General features: G+C 37.5%; 1 protein-coding gene across 1 annotated transcript; it reads left to right on the forward strand.

The window, feature by feature from the left end:
• Positions 1–5,812: 5,812 nt before the first annotated feature.
• Positions 5,813–10,309, forward strand: LOC149152795 (protein DETOXIFICATION 41-like). The gene is made up of 8 exons (XM_089439705.1): positions 5,813–6,371; positions 6,465–7,009; positions 7,183–7,269; positions 8,644–8,700; positions 8,823–9,061; positions 9,179–9,297; positions 9,715–9,801; positions 9,903–10,309. The coding sequence occupies exons 1-8, from the start codon at positions 6,033–6,035 to the stop codon at positions 9,999–10,001; spliced, it is 1,572 nt and encodes a 523-aa protein (XP_089295831.1). The 5' UTR covers positions 5,813–6,032; the 3' UTR covers positions 10,002–10,309.
• Positions 10,310–24,353: the final 14,044 nt, after the last annotated feature.

Consider the following 24,353-nt stretch of genomic DNA (forward strand, 5'->3'; position numbering starts at 1 on the left):
GTTATTTTTGAACAAGTGTTATATAAGCATAAACGTTAATAAAAGAATCTATGATAGTTAAAGAGTATAACTGGTGAACATTTAAGATAATTAAATAAAAATAAGTGCAACTTCTAATAAGAGCCACATGGTGGCATGCCAATGCTTTTTTGTATAGATGAATAATGTGCATGTAGTTTTATTTGTTTTTTAAATACTTCGAAATTTGCTTCATTCAATTTCATTCAAAAAATCTCAGAACAAGTCCACTAGTACCATTGACATGATATTAATTTGTTACTTAATGAGTCCCATGTTATAACCTTTTACTGGCAATTGTAAACAACCTTGTAGGCTGGATTAGGATTTAAAAGAAAACAATCATTGCACATGGTCCTTAAAGGTTTTCTCCAAACACTCAAATCTTCCAAGCAAATGAAATGTGGTGATCAATTTTAATAGCCAATATTTTCTCCATATAAATACAAATAATACTTTGTGCTTATTTTGCAACCTCTATCTTGTTCTATTATTTTTCTTATCCTTTATTAGATGCACAACTTTTGTCCATTCAAATGGCAACTCGAAACTATTGTAAAAATAACTTTTAGTTGCCACTGTTGGCTCTAAATTGTGGTCATGTCTACAAAGGGGTGTAGATTTTCAAACCAATTCTAATAGTTGCTTTGCAAATTGATATATTTTGGAACTTAATGCAGTAGAAATTTTTTCACTTGCAATAAAAATAACAGAATCGTTAGCATGGAATTCACTACAATGGATTTCATTATATTCAATTTATTACAAATGTTGAGAATTCTATATCCCAGTTACCCGTCATTCACAAAATTAGCTCTTCCATTTCCCTGACCACCATAGGCTCATTCACAAAATGAATTCTTCTATTTCCCCGACCAACATAGGCCCCACATACCCTTATTCCATCATTTATGAATCCCCCTCTAGTATGAAAATGGTGTCCATGAGTGGCTACAACACAGGGACAATGTGACAAATACTTCACAAAAAATACAGACTTATCAAAAGTATCAACCTTAACTAATGTTTAATGATGTGGGCTACCTCTTGTGCCACATGTGGTCTTTTTCTCCTCAACAAATGCTTGGTGCCCATTTATTATAATAGGAGATGTCTAAATAGTAATTTAAATGATGAGAAATAACAATTAACAACATATTATGGAACATAAATAACATTTAATAACAACGAAATCTACTCTTTCTTACAGATGTTTGTGGATTATTAAAGTAAATTATTTATTTTTTGTATCTAATAAAATAATTGATTAAAAAAAATCTAAATCTCTAATGTCCTTGTAAAAAAAAAAAAAAAAAAACTCTACCAAATATTTGAAAAATAGTTAATAAATAAGAAAATATAGGTTCAAATATAAAACGAAAAAAAAAACCACCTTTTGTAACAAAATTTTCACATAAAAAAAACAATAATTACACATTCCATTCATAACAAAACTCATTATAAGAGAAAGTTTAACTTCCCATAATGCTAAAACAAACCAGAGGAAATTTAATAATGATAAAACAATTCAGAGTGTGGGCTATCCCACTTTTTGTTCACACACCAAACAACCATCAACAAAACTTGCTTGCAATTTTCCTTGCAACAAATCAGGAAATTGATTTTACTTCAAAAAATAATAAAAAAATTGCATATGGTAGAGAGCCTTAGTCACAGTCTAAAACTTCAATGTTGGTTTTGATGGAAATTGACTTAGGGTTGTTGTCAACTATCAAATGAAGGCTAAAACATTAATGTTCACTATGAAGGAAGTTGACTTTTTGCCAATTATCTAACCAACTTTCGAGTGAAAATTATATTACAATATGTAAAAAAATGGATATAGTTTGAACATGTAAAGTCCCCAAGTTTTCTTGTACCTTCATTCTATTGAAAAATGCAACAAGAAAGTCTCAATTTTATTTTTCCTTGTTCATATTGAGAAAATTCGAATTTCCACATCAGCAGACAACTTAGATGTAATTAACTTATGTGACATGGATTATGTCACCCATTTTACTTAGTAAATTCAAGTTATAGGGCTTGGAGTTTAGTTAAGCATGTGTGATTTCTATTTTTAGCAATTAAGGTCAGTTATTTCAAGTTGTTTTCAGTTAAACTAGTTCTAACTATTGGAGAAATTAGTGGAAGGTCATTTGTGCAGCGAGACTTTAGTCTAACCAAGTGATCATCCAGTTAATTGATCAATCAACCCAAAAGTTAGTGCATGAAAATAATTTGAGTCCCCCAGTTGTGGTGGAGATTCCAAGGTAGTGTAACATTAGTTGTAGACTAGTCTTGAGTGTACATGTGTTGCATGCAATCAAATGATCAACCTTTGGAATTGTTCAATCATTTTGGAGGAAATTCCTAAATAATAGGGGCCAAATTTCTTCACGAATTGTGCAAGGAAATAGGGGCTCAAGCAGTAGCAAAAATTGACTAAGTCTGGGTCAAAGCTTCTCATTGAGAAGAGAGATATGTTATTCACTTGCAGGTTGAGCTCAGATTGAGTTAACAATTGTAATACATCTCTATTCATCATATTAATGCAAGAAGGCATAGGGGTTTTTAGCAGATTGCTTTTCCCTGGAAATTATTGTGTGCATGTGTATTATTTCTTATTGCATGTTTGTGATTGATGTTCTAAATTGTGAATTGAATTCCACAGAGAAGTAGAGTAGGTTTGTGGCTTGTGATTTTGATTAAAATTTCAAGTAGTTTCAAATCTACACCATAATTTTTACATGGTATCAGAGCAAAATTCACATTAGAATAGGAATTTTTAAGTTATTTTTCACAAGGATCAAATTTGTAGTTCAGTGTAGAAGGATCTCTTCAGAGTTGGGAAGATGATCTTCAATGGGTTAATATTAGTGTATGCCTTGGAAGGAAACTCAAAATTCATTGCATGGAAGGATTGCATGGAGGAAGTATTGGATGATAATGGATTGCTAGAATATGTCAAGACAAATATTGCAAAACCACAGGAATATAATGCACAAAACCTAGCCCAATGGGAGAAATATGTAGCGACGGTGAGGAGAATAATCTTGCAGGGAGTGCGAGACCATGTTGTCTCCATGGGGGCTTCACTAACAAAGCAAAACTATATCACGTGCATTCATATTGGGGTATTAAAGATTAATAATTATCATAATTGTACAGGTGGTGCATGCAATCAATGGAAGGCCTATGAGGATTGCGCAATTCATAATTGAGGAATTTCCCAATTAAATATGGGCTAATTCCCTAGGAAAATGGGCAAGGAAATAGGACCTTGGCAGGCAACAAATTTTGTTAAGTATTGGTTGGAGCTTGTTTGTGAAGCAGTGAGATAGATTAAGATAGTGCAGAGGTTTCTCGAGCTTGAGCAAAGCATTATAATCTTCTCATATTTTCTAATTAATGCAATATATAGATAGTAGAGGTTTTTAGTTGTGGCTTTCCCCATAAAATTTGTGTGATTGAATTCTTTCTCTTTTGTGCTTCGTTATTTCATCGATCGTTTATTGTTTTAGCTAATGAGTAGAGTATATTCAAGTCAATTGTTTTGAGCATATTACAATCTGCAGTTTGAATCTACAAGGAATTTCTACAATTGAGGCTTTGACCTAAAACAAAAATAATAAAGCATGAAACGCATGCTTATAAATCATTTTCTTTCATAATAAAATTTATTTTTCTTTCTTTTGACAAATAAATTACATCATGACTCAAAAAAAATTATGAAAATAGACACTAGTTACATTCTTCAACAATGGGTATAGTAATTTCATTTTTCCTAAGATTGGAGTAGAGGAAGGAAAAACTCTTGTAGCCTCTAAAGAAAATACTATGCTATGGTATCAAAAAATGGGCAATATTGGAGAGAAGGGACTTTGAGCGCTACACAGTAATGGTACGGTAGAAGGTATGTCTAATTTCTTTCTGGATTTTGATTTTTCTAAACCTTACTTATATGGGAAGAAAAATCTGATAAGGTTTTCCTCTGATGCTATGAGGTCAAAGGGAATATTATAGTTGGTGCACATTAATGTGTTTAGACCTATGTTGGTTCCCTCATTGGGTAATCTATATAATATGTCTCATCTATAGAAATGAATTCTCAAGAAATCAAGCATAATAATGAATATTTGTCATGGAAAATATTGATAAATTGTATGATTGTTTACCTAATGAACAATGTGTAATCCTTCTCTCAATTTGAGGCATCGAGAAAGAGGAAGTGAGAATAAAAGAAGACTTTGAGACATTTTTCATTCAATATGCTAAATGGTTGTTTTAGCTTATTACTTCTATGTCTTTATAACCTTACCTAAAATTTGTCCTTTTGAACACTGTAAACTTGAAGTCTTTTTAGTAACGACTACGACAATTTTGACTTTATGAGATTGAATGGTTAAGACAATTTATTACCTAACTTAATATAATTCATATTGTGACCCTCAAAATAAATATTTTATATTTATATTTTCCTTAAAAAGATCACTGCCTTGTAAAATTTTATAAAAAGAAATTATATTTTTCTAAACAATTTTCCCATCTTGTAAAATTTTATGAAAAAAAAAAATTATGAAAAAAAAAATTATTTAAAAAAAAAAACATATTATTTTACTAACCATGAGAAGTTTTCTCTACTTCCAAAATATAAATTAATTAACATATAAAACAATAAACCATTGATAATCTGATCCTGATGCTAAACTAAACTTGTTGATTTGAAACGTGTGGAGCAAAAATTTCTCTTATACCAAAATATTTTACTTAATCCATTAAAAATAGTTAAACTTATTTATCATCCCTTAAACTTATTTGTCATCTATAATATTTCCAATTCCATCCTAAACCATTTATTTTTCCAATGGCTTTTACTCATTCTAATATAATCAATAAATGGAGAATCGTAACAAGAATATCTCCAACAAGATAAGTCAACAGTGGTGCTATAATAATTTTAAGATAGTCAACAGTCGTGCCATAATAATTTTATTTGATTAGACGGTTGTTAGGTTGAAAACAAAATATTATTATTTTAATGACATTAGTTGAAACGTAAATTCACCAAACACTAAATTCTAAATTTATATTTCGAAGTAATATCTTAATATATAAATTAATACAGTGATTCCAACGTGAAATGCCAATGTGGAAATTCTAACTAATTTAAAAAATTTAGATTCCTAACTTGAAATGCCATGTGGAATTCTATGTTATTTAAAAATATTTAAAGCTGAGTGTTCGCAAGGAAATCTCAGCAACATGTTTGCAGGTTCCGCGTTCCTAACAAACCCCGCAATCGAATTGATTGTGATTAAGATATATCGTTTATTTATATTTAAATTCTTCGTTCAATGTTTTCACTGTAAGTCAAGCATGGGATCGGTCTTTCTCCATCAATAAACAGCTACTAGCGAGTCAGCCTAATAAAATATATATTTAAATTCGTGCGTGCTTCTGCAGTGGGAGCTACCAAACTCTCGAGATCCATGGCTATTTTCCAACCAATTTTCAACCCAATCTCTTTCGAACGAGTTAGTGATTCCAGAACCTGTGTTTTGTCTGTTGCAGACGCGATAGAATGGTAGTTAGGAACAGGCAAAATTAGATGGCAAATATTTCTGCATGGAAGGGAGTTTGAAGATTAGTTGAGTTAGAAGGAAAGATGGGCACAAAATGTGCTGGTGAACATCTACCCGAACGTGCTCACTTGCGGTTCAATTAGGGTTGAGTTAATGGACCGATACGGGATTCAGCTGAAAAAGAATGGTGGGTGGCTACTAGCCATTGCAACGGAAAAATCCACTGCTTATGGAATCTCTGGTAATAAAACAGAAAGGAAGGGTTGGTGAAGTAGAGCCCAATATCTATGTTGGTTAGCAACGTGAAGAAATTCACTTCGAATATCAAGAATACATAAATAAATACATCATTTTATATGCAGAGCATTACCTTAAGGCCATCAACCAGTGGTTCTTCCCGCTTGATTTCACAAGAATTCCAAGGGAATTTCCATGGAAAATAGTACAGGGCTTGCAGAGCCATTAATTCCACCAAATATCTCAGATGATGATGCTGCAAAACAAAGGCAGATTAAATGGTCTGAAGAACAATCGGTCCTGATAGAATATTTGCTGTCACAGCCACAAGTTCCATGGTCAAGAATTGGGAAAGCAGCTTTGATTGAGTCCAAGAAGCTATGGATTCTCTCAGGGCCATCTATAATTGTCATGGTTTTCAATTATATGCTCAGTGTTATATCTCAGATGTTTGCTGGTCATTTGGGGGAGCTGGAGCTGGCTGGAGCATCTATTGCCAATGTGGGAATCCAAGGATTGGCCTATGGAATTATGGTCAGTATTGAGATGTTTATGGACTCGCTTTTTTTGTATTCAGGTAGTACTTCTGTGTTGTATTTGACAGTTTTTTAATGGCTTCTTCTGCAGCTGGGAATGGCTAGTGCAGTGCAGACTGTGTGTGGACAAGCTTATGGTGCTAAACAGTACAGTATGCTTGGTGTCATTTGCCAGAGGTCTATGTTGATAATGGGTGTAACTGCTCTGCTCCTGGCTTTTCTCTACTGGTTTGCAGATCCTGTATTGCGTGCGATGGGGCAGAGTGATTCCATTTCTGCCCAGGGGGCGATTTATGCCAAAGGGCTCATTCCTCAGCTCTTTGCTTTCGCCATTAACTGCCCAATGCAGAGATTTTTGCAGGCTCAGAACATAGTTGCCCCTCTTGCATATTTGTCTGTAGGGACATTTCTGCTCCACATTCTCTTGACATGGCTGGCAGTAGACAAGCTGGGATTTGGCCTTATGGGGGCAGCTCTGACACTGAGCTTTTCTTGGTGGATTCTCGTCATTGCCACTGCGTTGTATATTTTCTACAGCCCTTCCTGCAGACACACTTGGACTGGCTTTACTTTGAAGGCCTTCACGGGACTCTGGTCTTTCTTCAAGTTAACTGTGGCTTCAGCTTTTATGCTAACGTATGCATTCTATGTTAGGATTTTTTGAAAATCCCAATTACAAATTTTGTATTAGTAGATTATGAATTGATAAGCTTGTCTGCATTGCTGGCAAAAACATTTTCATCAACATTATTGCTGCTTCTTTTTGGTGACAATATTCATTAATTAATGGTGTTTTGTTGTTGTTACAGTTTAGAAATATGGTACTTTCAAGGGCTAGTGCTGATATCGGGATTGCTTCCTGATGCAGAAGTTGAATTGGATTCTATTTCTGTTTGGTATGTAATTTTATTCGACATGAACTTTAGCTTTTCACTGAAAATTAATAATTCAATATTTTGACTTTTCATTTATCTGTTCACTACCTGTTCAAAAGTAATCAGAATCTCATAAGTACAAAAAAATGCAGAATGCAGATAGTAGCGGATAAATGTGTGGAAATGGATTTATCACTAATGATAAATGTGTGAAAATGGATAAATACACTTTCGTCCTTCCTGCTGGTTGAGGAAGTATGTGTGCTCAATATAAAGTCTTTACCTGTAATGTGGTTGCATAAATGTGATGCCCTTTCATAATAAATTATTATTGTTAGATTGGCTAGCTGCTGCCTTAAACTCCAAACTAATTGTTGAATTTATTTCTTAAACTTTCTCTCTTTATTTACATGGTAAAGCAGTGGCTTTGCAAGAGAGAAGTGGGGATATTTTTGGCCTTGCTATAAGGTTTAAGGAGTGGGTTAGTTTTGGTTTTCGTTAGATATATTTTTAGTGTTATACTGAGAACTACTAAATTTGATTTTAGGTCTCTTACAAATTACTCTAATAAATTATGGATTCAAGGCATAAAAATAAATAAATAAATTATAAAAAATAAAAATAAAAATTCTTTTCAATGTGTTTGCATAAAAGTGAAATTATAAAAAATAAAAATAAAAATTCCTTAGTTACAATGTGTGGGCATAAAAGTGAAATTAGAAAAAATAAAAATAAAAATTCCTTGGTTACAATGTGTTTGCAGAAAAGTGATGCCCTTTCCTACTAACATATTATTGTTGTATTGGCTGGCTACTGGATGTATATATTCTAAACTTAGCCTCCTCTATGTCTTAAACTTTAAACTGATTGTTGAATTTATATGCCTTAAACTTCCCCTCTTCCTATGTTCTGTGCACTGTTCACCCAGAGTGGGCTGTCTGATGTATAGCACCATAAACTTCCCATCTTCCTCTGTTCTGTGCACTGGACACTATAGATGTATAAATTAGCACTGTGCAGTGGGAACTATGTTAAATTAGCTGTTAGATGTATATGTCTTAAACTTATATGTTGTTAGTTATTTGAGTTTATGTTCACTGCAGATATATTTGACAGCCAAACTAATAACCACCACTTTATGAACTTTATGGCATATATAGACATTTTTAATGTTTGTACATTCACTGATCTCAAGCTGAGCTTATGTCCATTGCAGATATAGATACCTGAAGTTATGTTTGGCTGTCAAATCTATTTACAATAGAGATGTATAAATAAAAAAAATTATATTCCATAATTTTTATAACTTAAGTGGTTGTTAGTTTGGTTGTCAAACACTTCATATCATTTTATAGTGAGAGAAACCTTAATCTCAATCACCTTCTACCTGTGCAGCATGAACTACTTGAACTGGGACATGCAACTGATGTTGGGACTCAGTGCAGCTGCAAGGTTTGATGGCAGTTAGCTTTACTTTTTTCCCCTCAATTGATTGACAAATATACATTGATGGATTGATTACATGCCTTTATGACGATGTATTCCCTAATTTATTCACTCTATTTACCTTGCAGTATAAGAGTTGGTAACGAGCTTGGAGCAATGCGTCCCAAAGCTGCAAGGTTTTCTGTGGTCGTTGTGGTGTCCACCTGCATATTGATAAGTGTCGTCCTTTCCATCGGAGTTATGGCTCTCAGAAGGGAACTCAGCATAGCCTTTACAACCAGCACTGATGTGATAGAAGCAGTGTCTGCGCTGACACCATTACTTGCAATATCTGTATTCTTAAATGGCGTTCAACCTGTTCTTTCAGGTAAACCATTTGGCAGCTACAATTGCTTCATATTATATATATAAATAAACTTGTACATTTTTTCACAGGGTTTAAGGCTAAAATCACTAGCTAACTTCATTATAAATGCCATGACAGGGGTGGCAATTGGATGTGGATGGCAAGCTGTAGTGGCGTATGTGAATTTGGCAACATATTACGTTATAGGTTTGCCTATTGGATGCGTCTTGGGTTTTAAGGAGGACATGGGGGCATCGGTAAATATCCCTGCCATTGTTAGTTATTATATTATATTATAGTAATAATAATTTAGTTTTAATGCTAAATGAAATATCAAATTGGTTTTTGTCTGTGAATAAAGAATTTTATTTTTTTTATTCTTAAAGTTTATAAAAATATGTATATTCTGCTATTTTTATATTCAATTTTTTAATGTTTTAAGAACTTTTGTAACTTTTTAAAAAATATATATATTTTAAAATTTTACAGAAATAATTCTATTATACAATATTATATAAACCATAAAATTCACCATTAGAAATATTATGTAAACCATGAAATTCACTTTTGCAATTCGAGTTGGTCAACCCACCCGAAAAAAAACATACCCTTAATGATTAGGCTCACTCATATTGCTGATATGGTGATAGTAATATGGTTTATTTCATTTGCAGGGAATATGGTGGGGCATGATCATGGGAGTTGGACTTCAAACAATAGCTCTTATAATACTTACATTACGGACCAACTGGAACAAAGAGGTTTGTATGCCCAGATTTTACAAAACATTTCTGGATATAAAACAATTCCAAACATGAAAATCAATGTAAAGAGATAATGAATTGAGTTAATCATGGTGCAGGTTCAAGATGCTGCCGACCGTGTTAAACTTTCTAAATCAGAGAAGCTTCCGCAGGGTACAAATGGATCTCTTTTGACTTCGTCAGACTCTCAGGTGTAACAGCAGACATAGTTCTGTGAGTATTGATCCACAATGTCCGTCCGTGAGGGCAGTAAATTGGATTCCCATGGACATCTTTGAAGGGTCCATTGCTGCTCTGCATTTTGATATAAATGTCCATGACAGAACATCCAGTTTTGTGTGCATTGTTCTGGTAATAGTGAAAGGAGGATTTTGGTATGAAGGTCCGTTTTGGCCTCTGAGCTAGTTTAGGTCACAGTTTTTCTACATATGCATGGTTCATACGGCTGGATGTACCAAATTTTCCTGGATCAGAAATTAAGTTGTCCATTTATGAGAATTTTTCATACCTAGTTTTTAAATATAATTTTTTGAAATTTTCGAAAATTTGGCCAAAATATATGGTCAAATCTTAATTTGTGTTGTTTAAACTGATTTTTGACTGCATATATGAAACAAAACAAAATAATTCATTTAAAACCAAAATATTAATAACAATGGAGGGCCAAAAAACAAGGAAACTCCTATTTTGTAGACTATAGAAAAGTAAATGCTTGCTGACATGCTATACATTTACCTTCGGCCTCTCTCTCACAGCACGCGAATCCAGATAGCAGCCTAGAACCTAGCATATCAACCGACATTTACTTTTCTATAGTCTACGAAATAGAAACTGCCCAAAAAAACAATGCTTAGATTCTCAAGGCTTATGTTTCCACTTGACTCTGCGCCTTCCTTAAACGAACGCATTAATGACACATACATGTCAAATTTATGTTTCCACTTGACTCTGCGCCTTCCTTAAACGCATTGATGACACATACATGTCAAATTTAGCAATGTTGACGAAGGCCTAGTGGAACCTTGGGATCACTTTAACGGGCGAAGTTAGTGGTTCGAGCTGAACTCGTGAGGTCACAACGGCGTATGATTTAAGGATTGTAGTCGCTTGTTCTTTGGTGTGGCTTTTGGTTTTGGGATTTATTTTTTGTACGTTATTTGCCTTTTATACGGTTTTAGATTTTGAAGGGGGATTCTAGTCAGTAGATGTGGGGCCTTGGGATGACTTTAACGGACGATGTACTAGGTCTGCGCTGAACTTGTGAGGTCATCGTGACATATTCTAGGCCCTTGTTCTTTGGTGTGGATTTTGGTTTTGCTGTTTGGGATAAAATATATATATATATAAAAGAGGGTTTGATTTGATTTTCAAATAATTTTGATTGATTCATAGAGAAAAACAAAATAATTAAGAGGAATTTTGAGATGATAAGAAGATCAAAAAAATACTGTAAAATGGTTAAAATGGAAAGAATAGATGGAAATGGAATAATTGAGATGAGTTAAGATTTTGATATTAATTAAAATAGCTATGAAATAATTTGAGATAAGTTAAAAGGGTTTATATGAATTGAGATAATTATGAGATAGGTGACAAAATGAGTGAAGTGTTTGCAGTGTTTAGATGCAATGATCATGCAATACTTAGTGGTAGTAAGTGTGTAATTCTTGATGATAGTGAATACACAACCCTTGGTGGTAGTGATTGAATGATTCATAAAGACAGTGCATGTGCAGTCTTTGTTGATAGTCAGTGCACATTTCCAGTTGACAGTGAGAATGTAATTCTCCAAGTCAGTCCTCTCACACCTCTTAGTGGCAGCCACCCCACTCCTATTTTCTTTCTTAGTATGAAGAGTCTAACTTAGAGCTCTTTTCATAGTTTTCTTTCTCTTTTTAGCTTTCTGCACTTTGAAGCATACAGAGCATTCTCTCACTCTTAGTTGCAACTGTACTATCATTTGAGTGAGTTTTCTCAACGGTCACTTTTACGTGTTTTTGTTTTTGTAAGTGTCACTTTCACTTTCATGACTATCATTTTTGCTTTCTTTCACTTTCGCAAGAGTCGCTTTCGTCTTACTTTTCTTTCACATATGTTGCTTTGACTTTCTTTAGCTTTTGCAAGTAGTGTTTTCACTTATTCTTACTCTCACAAGTGTCGCTTTTCTTGCTTTCATTCTTACATGCATCACTTTTGTTTTCTTTGTGCTGGCATGTGTTGCTTTCACTTGTTTTCGCACGTCTTAAGACACTTTTGAGATGGTTGATATGAGTTAAGACATCTCAAGATAAGTTAAAATGCTTCAGAAGAATAAATATAATTGAGATAAGCCAAGATTATCTAGAAGAGCCAATATAATTGAGATAAAAGAGATAAGCCAAGATTATCTATGATGAACTAACATGATTATTGAGGTCATTGAGACACGCTAAAACTTAATAATATTAAGGTAAACTACGATGACTTGAGATTGTTGAGATGAGCCAAGACAATCTAAACAAACTAAGATAGCTAAATTCAGACGACTAAGATGAGTAGAGGTACTTGAGACAAGTTAAGATTCGTTGAGACGATTTAATATGGTTAGAATTAATTAAGACAATTTAAAATTACAAATTAGTTGTGAAACATTTAAAGACAAATTTGACCCAACCAAAGCTAACCTAACATGTCACTAGATGGTTTGTATAAACCTTGTTAGAACTTGGACAAATTAATAATTTAATGTTACAACATGATGTTGGGCATGGATTTTTTATGAAATGAAGGACACAATAAAATGACTTACCACTTGGTTTATAGTGTAAAATATAATTGACTATCTCATTATTAGTGATACCTAATCCCAAATTTAATTGTGTATGTTTCTTAAAATATATATGAATTATTATTACTTAAAGTGATTTTTGGTTTTTCTATCACACAAAAGTTGCATTATGTATTTGAAATAATTATATTAATAAATTAGATATTTAAATGAATATCTATAAATTAATTTAAAATAAAATATATTGATTTATATGGTAGGTAACTTAAATATATTTATGTATGGAAAGAAATGGGACTTTTTTCAATATTAATTGATTATTGCGTCTCTCCATCCAAGTATGGAAGAGATGTTTTCATGTCATGTAAACATTAGTGGTTTTCAGACTCTGGGTTTTGACAACCCATGATTTTTCTCATGATATTCTTAACTTGTGTTTTTTCCATGTATTCATCTCTAATGTAGCTTTTTAAAGGCATAAAATTCCAATGAATTTCCCTTTTATTCTAAAGAAAAGGATTTTTATCTATGTTCTATCACCGCCCAAAATGTGTTGTGTAAAATTTATACCCTATTTAAATGCACTCTCGAGCATTTAAATTGTGCATATTGTAGAAATTCTCACTATAGATCACCTGATAATGCAATATACTAAAGCAAAATACTTGATCTACTTCTATAAACAAACTTGTGGAAGTTTAATCGATTTTGAGCAAGATCAAATAGAACACATATAACAGATGAAGAAGAAACAATCACACATGAACACAAAAGAATACTCTGGGGAAAGCCTCAGCTAAAAACCCCGATCCCTGTATTATCATACAAGTGGGAATATCTCCGGATTACACAAAACTTTAGCTCACAAGCTATCCAGCTCTCAGTACAATCCCTGAATATTGCCCATAGACAGAATAGACAACACATATGCCTTCCTTCAGTCCTCCAAGCCTCCTATTTCCTTGTGCAGTTTCTCCTAGGTCCTCAAGTTGCCACCTCTGTGTAATTACCTCACACACTGCTCACCAAACTCATAAATAACTGCGCAATCCTCAAGGAAAGAATTCCTTCTGCATGCAAGAGATATCCTCATGGGAATATTCCTACAACTGATAGTACATTGTCCCATCCTCTGATCTCAACTGGGTCTCTGTCTGAACTGACATGCATGAGTTATTTATGAGAGAATATTCAATTATCTGAAGTACACTAGTTGCATGCATGCATGCATTGACTAACTGAACTCACAATCAGTTCCACAAATTGTTGGAACTAATCTAACTGGACTTAACTCAATTAGCTGAGCTAACTAATTACAACTCAAAGTACAACTCATCCTGATCTCCTTAATTTATGGATAACTTCCTCAATCAAAGGGATAACTGTTGCATGTCTTCACATAGACTTCATGTTTGATTTTCTCTAATTAATTAACTCAAGATGAATTAATTAATTATTTTACAAATAGTTGTTGAGCTCAAATTCAAATTTTAATTCACAATTTTAATTTAGGGGCTAATTAAAATTGGAATGTATCCCGAAATGTTATTTACAACAATTTTATTTTTAGCACTTCTATATTTAGCATTTCTTGCTGCTATTTTCAACACTCCCTCTCAAAAAGAAAGGGATTATCTGTCACCGCGATCCTGTCTCTGTTGAACTCAAATTTGCATTTTGACAATGCCTTAGTCAAAATATCTGCATCCTGCTCCTCGGTCGAAACATACTGCAACAACATGATCCTCTTCACCACATAGTCTCGAAGATGATGATACCGGATATCGATGTGCTTGGACCTGTCATGAAATACTGGATTCTCAGAGAGTTTGATACAACTCTGATTATCACAATAGATCACAGTTGGATCCATCCTTTGATCAAACAATCCAACTAGAATTTTCTGCATCCAAATGGCCTCACATGCTGCCTAGTTGGTAGCCATGTATTCAGCCTCTACTGAGCTAAGTGCAATTGACCTCTATTTCCTGTTGTACCAAGAAACTACAGCTGAACCAAGGTTGAAAATTCCTCCTGAAGTGCTCTTCCAATCTGATGGAATCCCTGCCCAATCTGCATCTATGAAGCCCTGAAGCTTCACTCCCTCTATCTGTCTGTACCATAATCCATACTGAGATGTGCCTCTGAGGTATCTCAGCACATGCTTTGTTGCCTTCCAAAACAGCTTGGTAGGCTTAACCATAGCTTGACTCAGCTGGTTCACTGCAAAGCACAAATTTGGTTGTGTGTTCACTAAATACATCAATGAACCCACAAGCTACCAATAAACAGTAGCAGCTACTACCTCACCTGAAGTAGCATCCTCCTTCCTCCAGTTACCTTCTAGAGGAGTCTGCATGGGCTTGCACTTCTCCATGTGGAATCTCCTGAGTATCTCATTGGCATACTTTCCTTGAGACACAAACACTTCCCCATCCTTCTGCCACACTTCCATGCCTAGAAAGTAGTGCATGAGACCCATGCCTTTCATCTAGAACTCTCTTGCAAGGTCCTCCTTGAAAGATTTGATCAACTGATCATCACCTGTTAATATCAGATCGTCAACGTAAAGAACAATGATTAATGGCTTACCTTCTACCATGATGTGGTATAGGTTCGCATTTGCTTCACTCTTTGTGAAGCCCAACCCAGTGAAATAGCTGTCGATATTGGTGTACCAAGCACGAGGTTCTTGCTTCAGCCCGTACAAAGCTCTCTTGAGTCGGCACACATGCAACTCATGATCGAAGGTCTCAAATCCTTCTGGCTGCTCTATGTACACCTCTTCCTCAATCTTTCCATTGAGGAACGCAGTCTTCACATCCATCTGATGGATCTTCCAACCCATCTATGCTAATAGTGCCAACATCGATCTGATAGATGAGTACCTTGCTACAGGAGAAAAAGTCTCATCATAGTCGATCCCCTCGACCTGTGAGAAACCACGGGCAACAAACCTTGCCTTATGTTTCTCCACACTACCATCAGCTGCTTGCTTTACCTTGTAAAGCCATCGGGAACTCACCACTGACTTGTTCTCTGGTCTTGGAACAACATCCCAAACACTGTTCCGAACTATGGAGTCATACTCCTCCACCATAGCATCAACCCAGACTGGCTGTTGCACTGCTTCCTCGAAGGAAGATGGTTCAGTCTCTATACATTCCCTAATCAAGGCCATGTAACCAGTGTACTGCTCAGGTGACCTCCTCTATTTGCGCTGAGAAGATGGTTGTCCCACATTCTCTCTCGCATCCATCAACAATCTGTCAGCTTCCCTTGAGCGTTTCCACCCATCTCTAGAAGACTCTACATGAGTGGATGTCTCCACTCCTGGATCCTCTGCATGCGGTTGCTCCGCATCAGTCTGAGGCTTCTCCTCCTTAGGAACCAAAAGTTCCTCCTCTGCATGCAACTTGAGCTCCCTCTCAAGGGAAACTCACATGGCCTTCTGCTCGTCAAACTTCAGATCTCTGTGTACCACTGTCCTCTGACTAGTAGGCAAGAACACCCGATAGTTGTGGGGTGTATCAATGTACCCCACAAGTATCCCCAACTTAGTTGTTGGCTCTAGCTTCTTCCGGGCATCTTTGGTCACATGGAAAAATATCGATGAGCCAAAGATCCTGAAGTGACTCACATTTGGTCTCTTCTCGGAGAAAGCCTCCTCTGGTGTCTTCATCCCCAGTATACGATGTAGGCTTCTATTTTGCAAGTATACCGTTGTATTGCATGCCTCAGCCCAAAAATGAAGTGGTAGGCCTTCGTCATGCAGCATCGCCCAAGCTGTTCCCACAATCATTCTATTCTTCCTTTCGGCCACCCTATTCTATTGTGGGTTATGGGGTGTCGTCAACTCCCGTTTAATTCCTTCTGCTGCACAGAAGTCCTTAAACTGTTGAGACATACTCTCCACCATTGTCTCTTTGCAAGGCCCTTATTTTCTTTCCAAATTATTTCTCAACCAAGGCTTTGAACTCATAAAACCTTGAGAAGGTTTGATCCTTCTTCTACATGAAATAGATCTAGCATCTACGAGAAAAATCATCAATGAAAATAACATAGTACCTTTGTTTAACGGTGGAGGCTATTGAGAATGGTCCACACACATCTATATGAACTCGCTCCAAGATTGCTACAGCTCGACTGTCTCAATCCTAAAAGCAAGATTTTGCATACTTACCCAAGGTACAACCTTTGCATGTATCCACTTGCTCAAGTTTACCCTTGGGAAGTCTGGTAGAAATATGTTGCATGATCTTCAAGGCTCCATGGTGCAAGTGGCCCAATCCGCTATGCCATAGCTCGCCAATATCTTGGCTTTGCACCAACTCCGCTTTGGAACTCAATGCAGCATAGTCATCTACCTCCAGCTTGTAGAGATTCTTCACTCGAATCCCAATCCTCTTGGTCTGTCCCATGCCGATGTGTCTCCAAAATTCCTTTCCTTTACTAAAGACTACATCATAGCCTTCGTCTTCCAACATTGCGATGGATACCAGGTTCTTCTTCAGTCCAGGCACATACTTTACATCAGTCAGGGTGAGAGGAGCTCCATGCTCCCTCTAAAACACAATCGTACCTTCACCTGAAACACAGTACTTTCCATCATCGCCCATCTCTATGTGCATCTTGAGGTCCTTCTCCTCCAAGGTACTGAATAAACTCTTGTCACTAGTCATGTGGAATGAAGCTCCACTTTCCAGGTACCAAACACAACCCACCATCGATGAAACCATGCATGCGATGAGGGTGAAATCCAATTCGAATTGTGAGGCCAGTGCCTCACCATCTGATCCTTTTGAGGATCCCTTCTTGGATTTCTTTTGTGGACAATTTGTTGCATAATGGCCCACCTCATGACAATTAAAGCATCGCACTTTAGATTTTTCAATCTTCTTCCCACCATGGGAAGAACTCGATTTGGAATGGGAAACCTTCCCTTTTCCCTTCTCTGGTGCTTCTCCTGATCTCCTCTTGCATCAAATCCGAGCACAGTCGTTCCCAATCTGGAAGTTTCTCTCTTCCATTTATTGAGTCTTGGTAGCTATGCCAGCTCTTAGGAAGGCCGAGGAGAGCAAGACTCACCATTTCATCATCGGCTGTCGTGATTCCTACACTTCCAAGCTCATCCCTGTAGGTGGTGAGCTTGTTCAGATATGTAGAGATCGTGTCGCCCTTTTCACACTTGATTTTCCAAAGCTTGTCTTTCAGCGCCAGATTCCTCTGATCATTGTTGTTTTGATATAGATCCTTCAATGTTTTCCACATTGAAAACAATGTCTCCTTCCCATGGAGACTCAAGACAATGTGGTCTCGAACTCCCTCCAGAAGAATCCTCCTCGCTCTAGCCACACATTTCTTCCATTCCGCCAATTCTTGGGCATTAGCTGTTGCTGGCTTGGGGACTTCTTGATCAATGAAGTCCTTCAAACTGTTGTCCTCTAATACCACTTCCATGCAATCCTTCCAGGCTATATAATTCGAGCTGCCGTCCAGGGCATACTCGAGTCTCAAACCGTTGAATGTCATTAGTGAAATTTGAGATGTGATAAGAATTCGATTTCTATAATCAAGAACTTCAACCTTCGAACTTCTCCCTTCTTTGTATATTATTCTCCACTTTGACCACCTTTGCTCCGATACCATGTAGAAATTCTCACTGTAGATCACCTGATAATGCAATATACTAAAGCAAAATACTTGATCTACTTCTACAAACAAACTTGCAGAAACTTAATCGATTTTGAGCAAGATCAAATAGAACACATATAACAGATGAAGAAGAAACAATCACACATGAACACAGAAGAATACTTTGGGGAAAGCGTCAACTAAAAACCTCGATCTATGTATTATCATACAAGTGGAAATATCTTTGGATTACACAAAGCTTTAGCACACAAGTTATCCAGCTCTCAGTACAATCCGTCAATGTTGTTGATAGACAGAATAGACAGCACATATGCCTTCCTTCAGTCTTCCAAGCCTCCTATTTCCTTGTGCAGTTTATCCTGCGTCCTCAAGCTGCCACCTGTGTTTAATTACCTCACACACTTCTCACCAAACTCATAAATAACTGCGCAATCCTCAAGTAAAGAATTCCTTCTGCATGCAAGAGATATCCTCATGGGAATATTCCTACAACTGATAGTACACTGTCCCATCCTCTGATCTCAACTGGGTCTCTGTCTGAACTGACATGCATGAGTTATTTATGAGAGAATATTCAGTTATCTGAAGTACACTAGTTGCATGCATGCATGCATTGACTACCTGAACTCACAATCAGTTCCACAAATTGCTGGAATTAATCTAACTGGACTTAACTCAATTAGCTGAGATAACTAATTACAACTCAAAGTACAACTCATCCTGATCTCCTTAATTAAGGGATAACTTCCTCAATCAAAGGGATAATTGTTGCATGTCTTCACATAGACTTCATGTTTGATTTTCTCTAACTAATTAACTCAAGATGAATTAATTAATTATTTTACAAACAGCTGTTGAGCTCAAATTCGAATTTTAATTCACAATTTTAATTTAGGGACTAATTAAAATTGGAATGTATCCCGAAATGCTATTTATAGCAATGCTATTTTTAGCACTTCTATATTTAGCATTTCTTGTTGCTATTTTCAACACATATTATATAATTAAATATATACTCAGTGTCAAGGGTTAGCTCTATTGGTCAAGTTCTTGTTGCTAAGTACATCACCAATTGGGAGGTCATGTGGTCAATTCTCCTCAATGCCCTTGGGGTTAGGCCTAGCTAGTTTGACTGGCGAGATGTGATCCCTTCAGGTTGATCTACCTATTGTAGTGGCTACAACCACCCTCTAAAATTTTGCCTTAGCTTCGTTTTGGAGCCTTCCTACCAACCATCCTTAGTAACATGTCTTGCACTGTCCAAGTACAAATGCTTCAGTTGAGTTTCAGTGGCTTACCATCCTGTGCTTGTCAACTTGTTTGCCTCCCACCAGCAGGCTGACATTCTGAAACTTGGTCAGTTTCTAGTTGTCATGTTCACCTAGAAAATTGCACAATTCTTAAGTGGAACTAGGCTTCCCTCTGGAAATTGTGTAATCCATCTAGGCTGCCTACTGTGCTCTAGAAATGCGCAGAACAATTAGGCAGCCTTTCCTCTGGAAACCGCGCAATGCAACCCAACATTGGGCTTCATCTAAAAAATTGCACAATTTTGACTGACAGCCAAGGCTTCAGCCCAGAAAATTGTGCAATGCATGAGGGACAACCAGACTTGCTCAACCCAAAAACTCAAATGTCATTCCCAGGCTTACAGACTATTGCATGTGCTCCCAGGTTGACCAGTTCCCTCCATGACTAAGAAATATTGATTTGCATGCATGGGCTGCTTTTCCCGAAAAATAAAAAAGCGCAAAAATAAAAAAAACATCCCTTTATTTTAGGGATCCATTTTTAGCAACTGGAGGTTACATGCAAAAGTCGTTTTAGAAAACTCCCGCCAAGTGTCACATTTTCTTAGATTTGTGGCATGTGCATCATAAGCCTCGATCTTATCAAACTTATTTATTCGATGCTTCAGAGCTCATTCCTCACATCGATCTTGGATCTCTGACATCCCACATCACATCTAGGATCATTCTGCACATTTAGCTAAGCTTTTTCTGGGTAAGTCCGCTTATCATGTCTTTTGTTGTTTTTCTATCTCTTTTTCTATTTCGGTTTGTGTGAGTGTTGTTCACTTGGTTTTGTTGAATGCTTGCTATCATTTTAATGCATGTTAGCTTGTAGAAGCACTGTTTCAGTTTTTCATTGCATCTCACTCCTGTTGCATGCACGACATTGTTTCTGCACTGACGATCGTCGTTGCAGCAACTCGCTTCACACAAATGCTTGTTTTCCCATTTTCTGAATCTTTCACTACTATTTTCATGCATGATCATTCACTCTTGTTTGCGCTTAGCTTCGCCATGCATTCAGACTTTTCATGTTTTCACTCGCTCGTCGGCGAGTCTGGGCTGCCTTGTGCAGACCTTGCCTTGCCTGGTTGGCAATGCACATTTCTGAGAGTGAAGGCTCATCATTCCCCCCAGATATTGCACAAAGCTAGCCTAACACTGGCCTTCAGGCTTTCTCCGTGCAATTCTAAGAGGCAGTGCCTTGCTGGCCCCAGAAATTGTGCAAATGCAATTTGCTGGTTTCATTCATTACTGACTAAAACTGTGCATTTCATAGTTTTAGTCCTCAGCAGGCTAGGTTGGATAGTGCATTGCACAGTTTCAACAGTCAGTTAGCCCGTTGACAGTCCGGACTGTGCTTTGCATAGTTCTGATAGTCAGTCTCCTAGCCTCTCGGTGAAAATTATGCAATCTTCCCAGTAAGTCACTTGGGTATGTTGCATGTCAGTCCTCAAGTTGTTTTGGTTTTCAACTGACAGATTGCTTGCCATGAGTGTTGCTCTATCTACAGGTATCATAGGTGTTCATCCGTCTCTCAATAGTACAAGTACAATGGCCTCCGAGACAGCAGGGTGAAAGGGCACCATTGAGAATGCAATTGCAGATGCAATTGAGCTAGTGTCTATGAGCTTGCCTATCTATGAAGACACTAAGTTGTTCGTAGACAAGGATATCAAGATGAAATGGCAGGATGTTAACGACACATTTTCAAGCACATTTGAGGACAATCTAGAAGACTGTAGGGACTATGTCAACATTCACAAGTCTGGCTTGTACCGGATTACAAGCAGGTATCCCGTGTTTCCATGCATGAACATGATCCACTAGATTGTCTCGCATACTGATCCAGAGACAAAGGTGTTGAGAAGTGTCAGTGGAACATAACTTGCTACCTTCAGGGCAAAGGAATTTCAAGAGATGTATCACTTGCCACAGCCGATGATCACGATGGATACACCCATCACCAGACCCAAAAACAGTGCAAACTCAAGAGATATCTTGAAGAGCTAGGTGAAAGAGCCAGCCCAGTTTAGGACAACACCCATCCAGGTTTACAAGATGAAGATCTTGTGGAAGGAATATCAGCTCTTGGTCATCTTTGCATACTGCTTATACAGCCAAGAGAGAACAGAAACCTTCTCGCAAAGTTGGGTGATCATGTTGGATCAACTGGCCAGCGAAGGAAGACCTTGCAACTGGTCCTACATGTTGTCGCTCAAGTTGAAGGAACATGTAACAGAAAACCGACATCTACCCAAGGGTCAGAAAGCAAAGATATACATGTCCTCTTACATATTAGATATAGTATGTGCCCATCAGTAGTTCCCAGGCTTGGGTTGGGCATGGACACCTTCGGAAACCTCTATGCACACTTATTGCAAGTTTTTCTCTGAATGCAGCTTACGTGGAGTTATCATACAGTTACCAAACCACTTCATCACCCCGGTGTATAGGATGATCTTCGAGCAGGATCCGCCTTGCATATCGTAGGCAACAATGGAGGCATTGATCGGCATAGCAGATTGGTATGCCTCACCTTCATACGGATGTATAGTGCGAAGAAGGCTCCGCATGTCTTACAGAAGTTTACCATGGATAAGTTTGTCATGCAAGAGGTGTCATATCACATCTCGACAAGGTTGTCAGCGAGACTGCATAGGAAGAAGAAGGTACCTTGGCCTGCTCTTCCTTTACAGAGCGGGTTGTATGAGATCTGGAATCTCAAGCATGTTGAGGTCGAAACGGAGGAATTCAAAAGATTCACCTTCGACACCAGAAGTTTCAATCCGTATGACCTGCATTGCTTAGTGAAGGACCATTGTCTGAGAGTGCAACATCCTTGGATCCATGGGGTGTGTCATTGGCCTGAGCAAGACCCATGGAGATACTGCTATCACTTCTCAAGGCTCAATGAACCGAATGGCATAGTTGTAGAGTGGTTAGAAAATCATAAGGAAGCAACATCATCAGTAGCAGCACAGGGTAGCAAACTTATGCACGATAAAGGCAAGAGAAAGGTTGTTGACAATGCAGAGATGGAGAAAAGTTGCAAGTTCAAAGCAAATCCACTTTTGTTGAAAGCAGCATTGGAGATTGAGGCTAAGAAGTGACAACATGATAGGATAATCGTGCAAAGGAAAAGAGAGAAGCAAAGGATGGAGGAAATAGAAAAGGAGTTGTAGGAGTTGAAGAGGCAACTCGGGGAAGAACAGGAGCTGCACAAAAGAGAGAAGGAAGCGCAGTAGGGATAGGAGCAGCAGGATGCGTATCATGCACAAATTGATGAAACTGCACCCATACAAGTTATAGACTCATCCGAGCAGCTGGCACAAAGAAGAGAAGGTGAGCAGTCATAGGAGAAGGACCTTTCTCAAGAGATTAAACAGATGCTAGAGCATATGGACATGAATATGGTTCAGCCAGAGTCAAATCAGGATATTGACTTCATGCCTCAAGACCAAGAGGTCACCCCACCGGCTTCACTAGATCTGGAAGCAGAGCAAGTCCCAAGCGATAAGGAGACACAGAGATCCTTGAAGACAATCCAGAAGCAGAGAGGCAAAACATATCTTTCGACGAGTCACAACACAAAGTTATGTAGTCGCGCAGAGTGCGTACTCCAGATTTCCATGTATCACCTACGTAGTTTGAAGAACGAGTGATCGTGTCTGATGTGCGCAAGAATCCAGCTGCATTGGTCAATGCTACAAAGCATATGCCGAAGCCACGAGCTTGAGTGTTAGATTCTTCATAGCTGAGAACGAGTGCATGACTAATGAATTACAAGTGGCCAAGCAGGGAGGAGAATAGGTTATAGCATCCGCCAGAGCAGAGATAAGGAGAGAAATACTAGATGAAGTATCATCTCTCGAGAGATTCATGCAGAAGTGGTACTTAAGATTCATCACTATGCACAAGTCAGTTGTCCATCTCAACGATTGGTAGTAGCATTGTGCTACGAAAGCATGCATCTTGTCAGATCTACACACTATTGTCGATCACATGAAAACATGGACAATGAGGTACAAAGGAGCCCCATTACACTTGCCAAAGTTGATGAAGCCAAAGGCAGTAGAGTTGAAGGCACGCATCTAGAGTCAGATCCAGAATTATGAGTAACTCTTGTAGCTCATCACCAGTTTGCATGCTTCACATGCACGGGTGTTCAGGAGCATGGATGTTATTGTGTGCACGCATGCGATCCCATCCATTGGTACACTCACTGAGGTGAAGTCAAAGAACCAATTCCGACTAGAGCTGGACATGTACTTTGATGAGTCGATGCGCGTAGCCACCAGCGCAGACACTATGCATCAGTATGTTGCTAGTTCGGCTGCACTCAATACTATGATGCACATGTTATCAAATGAGTTGGACAGAGGTTCCAAATTAGTGTACCCAGATGCAATGGAGGCAAGAGTTCGCTTTCAGAAGGATGTCACCATAGAGCACGTGGAGACCATAACAGACTACCAAGCTTGGCATCAGTTCTCCACCATCTATCATCATGAGGATGTCGAAGAGTTGGTCTTCCCATAGCTGCCTGAGTCTTAGTGATGTTTTGCATGGATTACTCAAGCCTATTTTTGTTTCACATGTGTACATGTGCAGATTGTAATGTAACATGTATTAAAAGTGAAAGACCAAGTGTTGATAGTAGAATGTAACAGTCATGTAGTAGTTGAAGAGACATGAGGGTAGGTGAAGAGTCACAAAGGGGAATGTCAAGGGTCACCCCACCCTTTGTTATTTATAGAACCTCATAACTCATTGTACAGGCTTTTGGGAGCCAAGCTTCTTATAGGTGTAACTTAGAGAAAGCTTAGAGTGTA

This window comes from Pinus tabuliformis, chromosome 9 (assembly GCF_031772625.1).
Source record: "Pinus tabuliformis cultivar Carrire ecotype Pingquan chromosome 9, CPIR1, whole genome shotgun sequence".
Classification (NCBI taxonomy): domain Eukaryota; kingdom Viridiplantae; phylum Streptophyta; class Pinopsida; order Pinales; family Pinaceae; genus Pinus; species Pinus tabuliformis.